This window comes from Chlorocebus sabaeus, chromosome 14, assembly GCF_047675955.1.
Source record: "Chlorocebus sabaeus isolate Y175 chromosome 14, mChlSab1.0.hap1, whole genome shotgun sequence".
In the NCBI taxonomy this organism is placed as follows: domain Eukaryota; kingdom Metazoa; phylum Chordata; class Mammalia; order Primates; family Cercopithecidae; genus Chlorocebus; species Chlorocebus sabaeus.
In genome coordinates this window covers 85,499,525-85,512,829 of record NC_132917.1, presented here as the reverse complement: position 1 = coordinate 85,512,829, position 13,305 = coordinate 85,499,525, and the positions used below count along the sequence as shown (strand labels likewise).

General features: G+C 45.2%; 1 protein-coding gene across 4 annotated transcripts in view; it reads right to left on the bottom strand.

Moving 5' to 3' along the window:
* The window catches only part of ELMOD3 (ELMO domain containing 3), a 65,906-nt gene that overhangs the window by 27,964 nt on the left and 24,637 nt on the right, over positions 1 to 13,305 (bottom strand). Inside the window, exons 4-8 of one of the 4 annotated variants that reach the window (XM_007970033.3) lie at positions 13,157 to 13,292; positions 12,056 to 12,401; positions 10,681 to 10,964; positions 6,018 to 6,092; positions 4,786 to 4,855 (exon numbers count right to left, since the gene is read on the bottom strand). In XM_007970033.3, coding sequence (XP_007968224.3) covers positions 4,786 to 4,855; positions 6,018 to 6,092; positions 10,681 to 10,704 — 169 coding nt within the window. In that variant the 5' untranslated portion in view covers positions 10,705 to 10,964; positions 12,056 to 12,401; positions 13,157 to 13,292. The remainder of the gene's footprint in view (positions 1 to 4,785; positions 4,856 to 6,017; positions 6,093 to 10,680; positions 10,965 to 12,055; positions 12,402 to 13,156; positions 13,293 to 13,305) is intronic. The other 3 variants (XM_038007177.2, XM_038007178.2, XM_038007179.2) reach the window with 3 other exon arrangements.

Below are 13,305 nucleotides of genomic sequence, written 5' to 3'. Positions count from 1 at the left end.
GAGATCGTGGCACTGCACTTCAGCCTGGGCGACACAGCGAGACTCCGCCTTAAAAAAAAAAGAAAAGTAAGATCAGACATCACTGCTCAAAACCCTCCAGGGATTCTCCATAGTCCTCAAGATAAAACCCATACTCTACAGCACAGTACCCACATAACTTCACGATCTACAGATGGTTCCTAACTCGTGACAGTTCCACTTATAATTGTTTGACTTTTAGATGGATTTATCAGGATATTAAATGCATTTTTCTTTTCTTTTTGTTTTTAAATTTTTTGTTTTTTTAAAGGCTAGTCAGGTGAAGAAGTGGGAGTGGAGAAGGAACAGAAACATCTGTAACTGGTTGTGATCAATTCGTTGTAAACATCATTCTACTCGGACCAGCCTTAAATGCACTTTCGACTTATATTTTTTGCTTCCAAATGGGTTTATTGGGATGGAAGTTCACCTTAACTCGAGGAACATTTGTAGATTCTTCTTACCTCTCTAGCTTTGCCCCAGGGCCATCCAGAACTACCTGAAGTTCCTCCATGTGCTCTGCCCTCTCCCACCCTTGCTGCCTTTTCACAGACTGCTCTCCCTCTGCTGGAATCAAGACTCCAGGCACTGCCACCATCAGTTCCAACCCCTGCTGGTGCAGCTCCTTCTCATTCTTCAGTTAGCTCTGACACCATCCTCTCCTGGATGCCTTCTTTGATCTCATGGGTCCAGATGAGGGGTCACTGCTCTGTGAGACCCTGACAACCCGTGCTTATCATAGACTAGTCATTGTTTCTCCTGCTCCATGGTGAGCTACATAGGGCCAGGTTTTCCAGAGCTTAGCACAGAGCTTGACACATAATAGGTGCTCAACAAATGTCTGATGAATGAATGAATGAATGAAAGCAGAATACAAGGGGGAGAAAAAAAGCAGAAGGATGGGCTTTCTAGAGCCACCACCCAGCCCTTTTCTCCAAACCAGAGCTGTCACTCTCTGGCTCAAACTGCTAGCGGCATCTTCTGTCACTGACTTTTCCAGTTTGCTACAGAGGACATCAACAATGTGAAGGATGGAGAGACTCCAGTTTAATACCAAAAATATGACCTCTCCAGCCTCAGTGGTAAAGTAGGTTAGGACAGCTCCTCTCTGCCTCACAATCTTGGCTGAGGACATCACATGGCAATAAATTGTAGGGAGAATATACCTGCAGATTAAATGAAATGCTACCAGACACTAATAGATAATAAGGAAGAGAAAGCGGCTGGGAAGCAGTAGAGGATAGTTACTGAAAGTACACTTGAGAGCCAAACTACATGTGAATGCTTCATCTCTGCCTCTTACTAGCTGTATGTCTTCAAGCAAGTTACTTATCATCTGTAACCCCTCATGGGGCTGTTGTGAGGATAGGGTAATTCTTCTACTTACTAGGACAGCATGTGGCCCAAAGGTAAGCCACTATCATCAACACAGGTGTGGGCTCAGGTCCAGCACGGCAATGGCCAGAGGCAGCGGGTGAGATGGGTCCAGGGTCCTAAATGTCTGGACCTCTAGGAAATTCCATCTCACCCGCTCCACTCCGGAGTAGCAGACACTGAGCCTTGGAGTTTCTAAGACAGCTTTAAGAGAATATTCGACCTTGGATGATCAAGAAAATAAAACTTGCTTTCAGCATAAGAGCTAAAAAGGAGGGACAAAGTGGCTGAACACAAAGGGAAGAGAAGGCTGGATGCAGTGGCTCACGCCTGTAATCCTAGCACTATGGGACGCTGAGGTGGGTGGATCATCTGAGGTCAGGAGTTCGAGACCAGCCTGGCCAACATGGTGAAACCGTCTCTACTAAAAAAACAAAAAACAAAGAAACAAAAAAATTAGCTGGGTACAGTGGTGGGTGCCCGTAATCCCAGCTAGTTGGGAGGCTGAGGCAGGAGAATCACTTGAACCCAGGAGGCAGAGGTTGCAGTGAACCAAGATTGCGCCATTGCACTCCAACCTGGGCGGCAAGAGTGAGACTCTGTTTCAAAAAAAAAAACGGGGTTAGGGGATGAGTAGAACAGCAGGACGCAATGCTTATTGTGAAGTTGAACAGGATCCTTCACCCTTTTACCTTCATGCAGCTTTATTGATTTATTAATTCTTCACCTGTCAGAGCCTCATGTACCAGCAACTTAACCAATCCCTCCCCAACCCCATACGCCCTTGCCAACACACAGCTTGATCAAAGTCTGTGAGCCAGGAGCAGGAACCACAGTGGCAAGGGGGTGAGAATATGCTATCAAAACAGGTTAGTCAGCAAAAGTTCAAGGTTTCCACCAGCAATAGCAAGCTGGTGCCTAAAAACACAAATGCCCAAACCACATTAAGAGCTTCTTCTCCTTTTCTCTTGGAACGAGGCAGACGCTTCCTACGTGTGACATAAATACTGTTTTCCCCGACCAACAGAAGAACACAAGGGCAAAGGACAAATATTCAGGATAATTAACACAGCTCATATTAATTCAGTTATCTTTTTTCCTTTTTATAATTGTCTCCTTTATTTCAGCTCTCTTCCACTTACTCATATAGTCAACAGCACTGCCAATTGAGTCAGCTTATTAATTCTTTTTTTACATTTTTATTTATTTATTATTATATTATTATTTTTTTTTTGTGTTGCCCAGGCTGGAATGCAGTGGTGCGATCTCGGTTCACTGCAACCTCTGCCTCCTGGGTTCAAGCGGTTCTCCTGGCTAATTTTTGTATTTTTAGTAGAGAACTCCTGACCTCGTGATCCGCCCGCCTCAGCCACCCAAAGTGCGGGGATTACAGGCGTGGGTCACTGTGCCCAGCCTACATTTATTTTTTACTTTTTTTTTTTAGTTAGCCAGAGACATAGGCACATGCCACCATGCCTGTAATCCCAGCATTTTGAGAGGCCAAAGTGGGAGGATCATTTGAGCCAGGAGTTTGAGACCAGCCTGGGCAACATAATGAGACCGTCTCTACATAAAATTTTTAAAAAATTAGCTAGGCATGGTAATGCACACCTGTAGTCCCTGCTGGAGCCCAGGAGTTCAAGGCTGGAGTGAGCTATAATCACATAACTACACTTCAGCCTGGACAACAGAGCGAGACCCTGTCCCTGGGAGGGGGGAAATATATATATATATGCATTTAAACTAAAAATTATTAATATATTAATGCTGGGTTTGTCACTATAAACATAAAATTCCCTTAAAAGAAACTTCACAGATGTCCAAATGATGTTCCTATATTAGAATGTTTTTTAGCTATGCATAGAAGCTCACACTTACATTCCCAGATACTTAGGAGGCTAAGGTGAGGATCAGCCTGAGCAACACAGCAAGAACCTGTCTCTTTTCTTTTTTTTTTTTTTTGAGATGGAGTCTTGCTTTGCTGCCAGGCTGGAGTACAGTGGCACGATCTCGGCTCACTGCAACCTCTGCCTCCCAGGTTCAAGTGATTCTCCTGCCTCAGCCTGCTGAGTAGCTGGGATTACCGGCATGCGCCACCACGCCCAGCTAATTTTTGTATTTTTAGTAGAGACGGGGTTTAACCATGTTGGTCAGGCTGGTCTTGAACTCCTGACCTTGTGATTTGCCTGCCTCGGCCTCCCAAAGTACTGGAGTTACAGGTGTGAGCCACTGTGCCCGGCGAACCTGTCTCTTAAAAAAAAAAAAAAATTAGCTAGGCCTGGTGATACACAGTTACTCAGGAGATTGAGGTGGGAAGACTGCTTGAACCCACAAGTTCTATGATTGCACCACTGCACTCCAGCCTGGGGGACAGAGCAAGGCCCTGTCTCTAAAAAAATATATATTATTTTTTTAAAAGTTCATATTTCTAGTGGCCAGGTATGGGTGCAGTGGTACAATCTTGGTTCACTGCAACCTCCATCTTCTGGGTTCATACAATTCTTGTGCCTTAGCCTCCAGAGTAGCTGGAATTACAGATGCATACCACTACACCTGGCTAATTTTTAAAATATTTTTAGTAGAGATGGTGATGTGGTTTGGCTCTGTGTCCCCACCCAACTCTCACCTTGTAAGTCCCATAATTTCCATGTGTTGTGGGAGGGACCTAGTGGGACATAATTGAATCATGGGGGCCAGTCTTTGCTGTGCTGTTCTCATGACAGTGAATAAGTCTCACAAGATCTGATGGTTTTAAAAACAGGAGTTTCCCTGCACAAGTTCTCTCTTCGCCTGCCACCATCCATGTAAGATGTGACTTGCTCCTCCTTGCCTTCCACCATGTTTGTGAGACCTCCCCAGGTATGTGGAACTGTAAGTCCATTAAACCTCTTTTTCCTCCCAGTCTTGGGTATGTCTTTATCAACAGCATGAAAACAGACTAATACAATGGGGTTTCACCATGTTGGCCAGGTTGGACTGTACCTTTCTCCGTAATCACTTGGCAAGTGAAGTGAACTTAAATATAGTATGGGGAAGCGCCTTGCAAAGCAGATAAAGTAGAACAACTTTTCAAAGGATTTTCCCATATGGTGTCTCATTTTCATAACATCCCTTTGAGGATAAGGGAGGTACTAATATGAGAGATCATATGGCTTGCCCAGAGGCACAGAGTAAACCACTAGCAGTGGAAGATCAGAACTCAAGTCTTTTGATTCCTAATTCAGTGTTGATTCTACTTTTCCCCAACGAATGATAAATCTACAAAATTCTGAAAGACAAGTAGTGAGAGAAATTCAAATGATGAACAGCAGATCCATGGGAAAGTCTGACTTGGGTCCCACCCAGACTCCAAGGGCCCTACCCAGACTCCAAGGGCCCTGAAGGGAACCTTACCATGTGGCTCCCATTCATTAGCTTCTGTGGTCAGAGCCTGGAGAATGCCATGGTTCTTCAACTCTGAGATCTGTAGAGGCAGCTGACCTTTAGTGTGAGGATAGAATCCACATACCCCCATATACACAAACACTTCCCATCCACTGTACTGAATGTCCTTGACACTGGAGGCCAAAAGGATCTAGTGTGCCCTGATGGGGTGACTGAAGTCAATTTTATTTTTTTTACTTTTTATTTATTTACTTTCTGAGATGGAGTCTCACTCTGTTGCCCAGGCTGGAGTGCAGCGGCCTGATCTTGGTTCACTGCAACCTCCACCTCCTAGGCTCAAATGCTCCTCCCATCTCAGCCTCCCGAGTAGCTGAGAATACAGGTGTGGATCACCACACCCAGCTAGTTTTTGTATTTTCTTTTTTTTTTTTTTTTTTTTTTTTGAGACGGAGTCTTGCTCTGTCGCCCAGGCTGGAGTGCAGTGGCCGGATCTCTGCTCACTGCAAGCTCCGCCTCCCGGGTTCACGCCATTCTCCTGCCTCAGCCTCCCGAGTAGCTGGGACTACAGGCGCCCGCCACCTCACCCGGCTAGTTTTTTGTATTTTTTTTAGTAGAGACGGGGTTTCACCGGGTTAGCCAGGATGGTCTCGATCTCCTGACCTCGTGATCCGCCCGTCTCGGCCTCCCAAAGTGCTGGGATTACAGGCTTGAGCCACCGCGCCCGGCCTAGTTTTTGTATTTTCAGTAGAGATGGGGTTTCACTGTGTTGGCCAGGCTGGTCTTGAACTCCTGACCTCAAGTGATCCGCCTGCCTCAGCCTCCCAAAGTGCTGGGATTACAGGCATAAGCCACTGTGCCTGGCCTTGAAATCAATTTTAAATTGAGGTACCTGGAAAACTTCAACTATGATGTGGAAGTTGGGTGATGTTGGGGACAAGTGTATGTCCACCTTGAATGTAAATAAACAAAAATTCATACACTCATTTCAGACTGTGGTATGCCTTTGGTATTTTCTCTGCGTTTTATAGCCTGCTTCATTATAGCAATTATCTTATTAAATAGAAGTTGTTTTGTATGTTTGTATTCCATACACCCTCCCCTCACTCCCCTCAAGTGTGAGCTCCTGGAAGCTAAGGTCTACGCCACCCTTGTGTCCCCAGTGTCTAGCATAGTTCTGGCACCACACGGTAACACACAACAAAAGCCCTGGCAGAAGGTACCAAGGTGTGGGGGATACGTACAGGGATTCCTCTGAAAGCCAGAACACTCTTGTCGTTGTCATATGATGGAGAATATCCAGCAGACATTCTTTTGCCCTGTAAAACAGACAAGGGTCAATCTCCCAGGCACATATTAATCCCCCAAAGATAATAGTTTAAATGCCATACCTTTTTTTTCTTTAACTTTTAAGTGCAGGGGTACATGTGCAAGTTTGTTACATAGGTAAACTTGTGTCACAGGGGTTTGTTGTACAGGTTATTTCATCAGCCAGGTATTTGGCCTAGTACCTATTAGTTATTTTTCCTGATCCTCTCCCTCTTCCCGCCCTCCACTTTCCAATAGGCCCCAGTGTGCATTGTTCCCTTCTGTGTGTCCATGTGTTCTCATCATTTAGCTCCCACTTATAAGTGAGGATATGTGGTATATAGATTCTGTTCTGTGTTAGTTTGCTAAAGATAATGGCCTCCAGCTCCATCTGTGTCCCTGCAAAGGTAAATGTCACACCTTTTCCCAGTACCACAAAAAAAGGTTGAACTCCAGAGATATCAACCATACTTTCCATACTGTAAAGGAAAACTTCTATTTAATCTGGTCCTAAGAAAAACTGCAAAAAGCTTAGTTACTGTTATCTCAAAAGTTTTATACCGATTTCCTGGCTCTTTAAAGTCTGAGGGTTCTGAGTGAGTGAAGTTTAGTGAAGCAGTTTGCTATGGCCTTTCTGCTCAGCCAAACCTATCCCCTGCTACAGATTAAAAACAAAAAAATGACCAAAATACTCAGCCAATCGTTTGTAACTCATTTCACAGATACAGAGCTAATTTTTCAATGTGTTCTTTTAAAATCCTAAAAATCACCAGGTGTGGTGGCTCACAGCTATAATCCCAGCACTTTGGGAAGCTGAGGCAGGAGGATTGTTGAGCCCAGGAGTTCAAGAGCAGCCTGGGCAACATGAGGAGATCCTGTCTCTACTGTTTTTTTTTTTAAAAAAACCCATCATTTCTACTGTTCGTTACTAGAGAAGTTTCTCTGAACATATAGAGCACCGCGAAGTATCATGTATCTAAAAAAACCATATGGCATCGTTGAAAAGAAGCCCAGAATATTCCCAGGTGATACAATTCTGCAGACTGGAGAAGTAATTCTACCAAAGAAAGAATTTCCTGATCAACATCATTAAAGATTATGTAAAAATTTAAAAGACTTATGAGCCTAAATTTCTTCCTGTATTACCATATTTACTGAATTTTCTGGAAAAGTACCTTTAATAAAGTTTAATCTCAGATAAAAAAAAAATCATTAAGGCAAAAAAGAAAAACCAGCCGGGCACGGTGGCCCACGCCTGTAATCCTAGTACTTTGGGAGACCAAGGCAGGAGGATCTCTTGAGGTCAGGAGTTCAAGACCAGCCTAGCCAACATGGTGAAACCCAATGTCTACTAAAAAGTACAAAAATTAGCTGGGTGTAGTGGCACATGCCTGTAATCCCAGCTACTCAGGTGGCTGAGGCACGAGAATTGCTTCAACCTGGGAGGTGGAAGTTGCAGTAGGCTGAGATTACACCACTGCACTCCAGCCTGGGCAACAGAGTGAGACTCCGTCTCAAAAAAAAAAAGGAAAACCAACCCAGTGGAAACATTAGAAAAAGGATACAGACGGTTTACGCAAAAGGTAACCCAAATGGTGGTTTTTCTTTTCTTCTTTTGAGATGGAGTTTTGCTCTTGTTGCCCAGGCCGGAGTGCAATGTCGCAATCTCAGCTCACCGCAACCTGTGCCTCCTGGGTTCAATCAATTCTCCTGCCTCAGCCTCCTGAGTAGCTGGGATTATAGGCATGCACCACCACGCCCGGCTAATTTTTAGTAGAGTATTTTTAGTAGAGACGGGATTTCTCCATGTTGGGTTTTTTTTTTTTGAGATAGAGCCTCGCTCTGTTGCTTCACCTGGGACTGCACGATCATGGCTCACTCACTTCTTGGCTCAAGGGATTCTCCCACCTCAGCCTTTCAAGTAGCGGGGACCACAGGTGCACACCACCATGCCCATGTAGCCATGGGGTCTACATATGGTTGCTCAGGCTGGTCTCAAATTCTGGGCTCAAGCCACCTTGGCATCCCAAAGTGCTGGGATTACAGACACGAGCCATCCTGCACAATCACAAATTGGTTTTAAACATATGAACAAATGTTCAACCTCATTCATTAAAACAAACAAACAAAAAAACACGTCGCTGGGTGTGGTGGCTCACGCCTGTACAATCCCAGCACTTTGGGAGGCTGAGGTGGGTGGATCACCTCAGGTCTGGAGTTCAAGACCAGGCTGGCCAACGTGGTGAAACCCCGTCTCTACTAAAAATACAAAAAAGTAGCTGGGCGTGGTGGCACGCACCTGTAATCCCAGCTACTCGAAAAACTGAGGCAGGAGAATCACTTGAACCCGGGAGGCAGAGGGTGCAGTGAGCCAAGATGGTGTCATTGCACTCCAGCCTGGGCAACAGAGAAAGACTCCATCTCAAAAAAAAAAAAAAGTCATGTAAAACTACTGTTTTATTAGTCAGATTATCAAAGATCGAAAAGTCTGATAACATGTACCTTGACTAGAGTGCACAACACACTGGAGATTAAACTATTACCACCCCTACAGCTTGACAGTACCTAACAAAATCATACATGTTTTGTATATGTGGGGCCTGATACTGCATTCTAGTAATTTATCTAACAGATATAATCATCCATGTGCAAAACGACATGTTTACATTTATAGTGTGATCCTTTGTCACATTGTTTATAATAGCGAAAGGCTGGAAAAACCTAAATGTTCACTAATGGGCTGATTACATAAATAAAAGCACATTCACTCAGTAAGATACTATATAGCCATAAAGACAAATAAGAAAGTGCTTTACAAGCAATATGGGACAATCTTCATGATGTGTTAGGTGAAAAAGCAAAGGACAAAGTCTATACACTATTTTACCATTTTATTTTTTAAAAGTACATAAGCACATTTGCTTGTCTCTGCAGAGACCATTTTCAGAGTTATACCCAAGGAAGCAGTAGCCTTGCCTCCAGCAGAAAAACTGAGTGGCTGGGGGACAAGGGTGGAAGGCGGTTTCTTCAGAATACGTATATCCTTCTGTACTTTTTGGATTTTGAACCATGTGAATGTATTATGCCAAAGCCCTGGAATCCCAGATCATCCTGTTACTCTAATCCTTCTGCTTTTTTTTTTTTTTTCCCGTTTCCAACTAATGCTCATTAAGCATACCTTTCATTTCTTCATGTTCCAGAGCAAGGATGGAGGCCAAAACACCCCACAGCTAACCAAACTCCCTGGTAACGGAGCTCATGATGGCTAAACATTATGATTTCCCACTGTAATACAATCAACACACCTGCGGCAGATCCTCTCCTCACTTCCATTCCTTCATTCATGTAGTTTTCCTTCAGAATACACCTTCACCCTCTTCTCTGATCAAGGTCAATTCCACCTACTCAAGGCAACCTACCTGACTAGCTGGGGCTACAATGCTGTCTCATGCCCGTAAGTCCAGTAACCCTTGTATACAGCAAAAGTTCCTCTGCAAAAGGCCTGTAGAAGGACCTTCTCTTACATTTTTTTTTTTGTTTTCTTGTTTTTTTTTGGAGACAGGGTCTCACTTTGTCACCCAGGCTGGACTGCAATGGTGTGATCCCAGCTCACGGCAACCTCCACCTCCTGGGTTCAAGGAATTCTCTTGCCTCAGCTTCCTGGGTAGCTGGGATCACAGGCATGCACCACCATGCCCAGCTAATTTTGTATTTTTAGTAAAGACAGGGTTTCATCAAGTTAGCCAGGCTGCTCTCCAACTCCCGGCCTAGGGGATCCACCCACCTTGGCCTCCCAAAGTGCTGGGATTACAGGTGTGAGCCACTGTGCCCAGGCTCTTATATTTCTTTTATATGTTTCACACCCATTGGCACAGTACTAAGCACAAAATATTTGTCTCAAATTTTTGTTGAAATTTTATCTCTAAAATATTTGGTGATTCATTGTGCTGAACAACTTCCTGCAGGGGTCTGTGTACCTGGTATTCATTTCATCCTTCCTTTCCTTCTCCAATTCAGTCCCCTCCAGTGTCCAAAGACTTCCCTCTTTGGAACAGTTCACATCTTACTACAGTGAAGAAAATCTTTCTGGAGACCCAAAGCAAAGGCTTTGTCCCAGTCTGGCCACTGAATGCCACAGCCACCATTTAAGACCATTTTTGGGTGGGCAAGGTAGCATGAAAGGTAAGGTATGTAGGGTTAGGTGCCCAGCTTATACAAAGACACATCACATCACATTGAACTGAGTCCTGAGGATGATCAGGCCAAAGCAAGCATTTCACAGGGAAGAGGCTAGTAAGGTAAATGATCCAAATCAATGAAATACAAATCAATTTCATTGAGGGTGATTTCTCAATGAAATTCTCCCCACTACCCAAGCAAAAAGAAAACAAAAATCTCGTAACTCAGTCAGAAAACAAGCTATCAGGAAAAGCAATTGACCCTGAGGTGAATAGAAGCTCCTTCTTATCGAACAAAGAGAACTATAATGAGTGTTTCTAAATTTTTCTAAAGCTTCATATTCTCTTAAGATATTCTTACTATACTTAACGATATATCTCAAACCAACACCATCTTTCCCAAATAAGAGTGCATGCTTACCTGTCTATCTCTGAATTCATTCATGACTCAAGCAAGATTTTTCATTCATGACTCAAAATCATTTGTTCATGTGAGCTTTGTCTTTGGGCCCAGAAAGGGTTTTAATAAGGTCTGAGATCAGAAGCTATGTGGAGAGCCAGAGATCCAGTTCCTCTACCTTTGCCTTCCTTCTTGGCAGTCACTCAGACTAAGAGTAAGAAAATGGTCCCTTTGTGCCATCTGAGGGTGTAGGAGGTTTCTGTGAGTACTGAGAGAAGTCCCCTGAGGTCTTTGAAGCCTCGGCTCTGCCCAAAAGAAAAAAAGGACATTGAAAAAGAAAACTGGTTTCATCATTCAGTTATGCCTCTGCTGACAATTTTTTTTTTTTTTTGAGATGGAGTCTTGCCCTGTTGCCCAGGCTGGAGTGCAGTGGTGCGATCTCGGCTCACTGCAACCTCTGCCTCCTGGGTTCAAGCGATTCTCCTGCCCCAGTCTCCCAAGTAGCTGGAATTACAGGTGTGTACCACCACACCTGGCTAATTTTTCTATTTTCAGTAAAGACGGGTTTCACTATGTTGTAGGCTGGTCTCGAACTCCTGACCTCGTGATTCACCTGCCTCGGCCTCCCAAAGTGCTGGGAATACAGGCGTGAGCCAACGCGCCCGGCCTGTTGACAAAATTTAAGCAGCTGTGAATTTATTCTGAATGAACGAGTTGCCCCAGCCAAATGCTTCCCTCTTACTACCCATGCCACAGGACGGCAAAAAGGGAACCATGCAGGGGTCTGTGGGCTGGATTCTGTGCCCAAAAGGCAGCAACACCACTAGAAGGGATGGGGTCTGTTTCTGACAATGGAGTTACTGGCACCTGGGCCAGCTTATCAAAGGGGTTAGGCTAAAGGTGGCAACTTGGTGGGTCGTCTTAGCTGAAGTGCTCAGGCTTTGTTTAGGCCTCACACACAGGTTGGGTCTGGGGCTGATAATACTAGACCTCGTTCCAACGATGGTAGAAATTCAAAATGCAACACAATGTTCTAACCTTTCTCAGTTATCACCAACACTGTACATGTGGCAGTACAAACTGGCTAGCCAGTTTGGGCAACTCTACGTCTTTCATCTGACATTGCTTCCCTGAGGAAAAGGGCTGGACGAGGCTCATACCTCATCACGGGGGAATTGGACATCTGGGATGTCTGTCACATCAAAAATTGCATCCTAAGTGGGCAGATGGCCCACATACAACTGACAATCATAGTTCACAGGCTTGGGTGACTAACGAAGGAGGGTAGCCTCTCTACGAGTTCAGCCCTCCACTGTGGTAATAATGATCAGGATTCCATAAGAACTGGCTGCTGGTGTCAGGATGCTTTGATTACTAACACTGAGAGGAAGAATACCTCCTGGCTCTTGGGCTGGACATGTGGCTCATTGTAATCCTGGGGGCAGGACAGTGCCCCCTTAGTCTTGGCACCTCAGGAACTGAACTGTTCTCACTGTGGCCTTTGGGGCCTCAACATCTGCCCCCCCTTTCCTTTTCCTCCACCATGGCCTCCATGACAGCCTATGTATGCCAAAACACACATTGGCCAGCCTTGGCAAGATGACAGGCGGGTATGGTAATAGCAGTCTCAGGAAGGCTCTTCTGTTGCTGTGTAGAAAATGAACCAAGTAGCGTAGAATCGTGACCAGTTTTCCACATCTGGCTGGACTACTCCTGGGGCCTTCAGTAGGGACAGTCACTGTCTGTATCAGAGAAGAAAAGAGCAACAACTGTCAAAAAAGGAAGTACTCAAAGGCAAGTTCCTGATAGTTGGACCTAAGTTAACAGCCTTCCTATAAAAATGGATCCTTCTCAAATCAAGTATTCATTGTGCATCCACTTTAGGCAAGGAGGGGGTATGATTCTTCAACTGCTTGCTGGAGGTTAGACTCTCTGCATAGGAATTTAAATTAGACCGGCCCTTCGCTGATCCTTTCACCGTGCTCGTCCGTAGGCGGCTCCCCGTCCCCCAGGTTCCCCACGGATGGGGTGTCATTAGGGACCCGCCATAAAGGACTCTGTCCGAGGCAGGCTCCCAGGACAAAACTATGGGCCATGTTGAGGGGCACAGAGCCACAGGCTCACCGGCTGTGATGCGCAGAACAGAGATTTCAATTCAAGATACCCAGTCAGACAGGGGTTGTGTGCGGACTTTGGACAGAACTTTCGCATTGCCTGGAGGCGTAAGAGGAGGAAAGCAATTTAACACCTCAGGGCAGCGAGTCCAGGGCAGAGCCAGGACCAGAACTCAAGACTCCTGTCTCCCAGTCGGGATTCTCTTTCAGTCTTACAACTCTAGGCCTTGTCTCGCCCTGCAGTCATCGTTTCCACCGGATCACATTCTCCCTCCCTCCTCAGGCCGGCTGCTAGCTCCACAAAGGCACCAACCAGCTTATCAAAGGGGTTAGGGAGCTTAACAAAGGGGTTAACCCCTTGGCAGGTGTTAACGCGTTCTCACCCTTAACACAGCTTTCCAAACTTGGAGATCCCGCCGCCTCTGCTAGGCCTCATCTGCTCTTGCGCACAGGCCTCTTCCGTGCCGTCTCCCCTGGCCCCGAGAACTACACTTCCCAGTAGGCAATGGAAACCATGCGCTGCAAAAGAAAT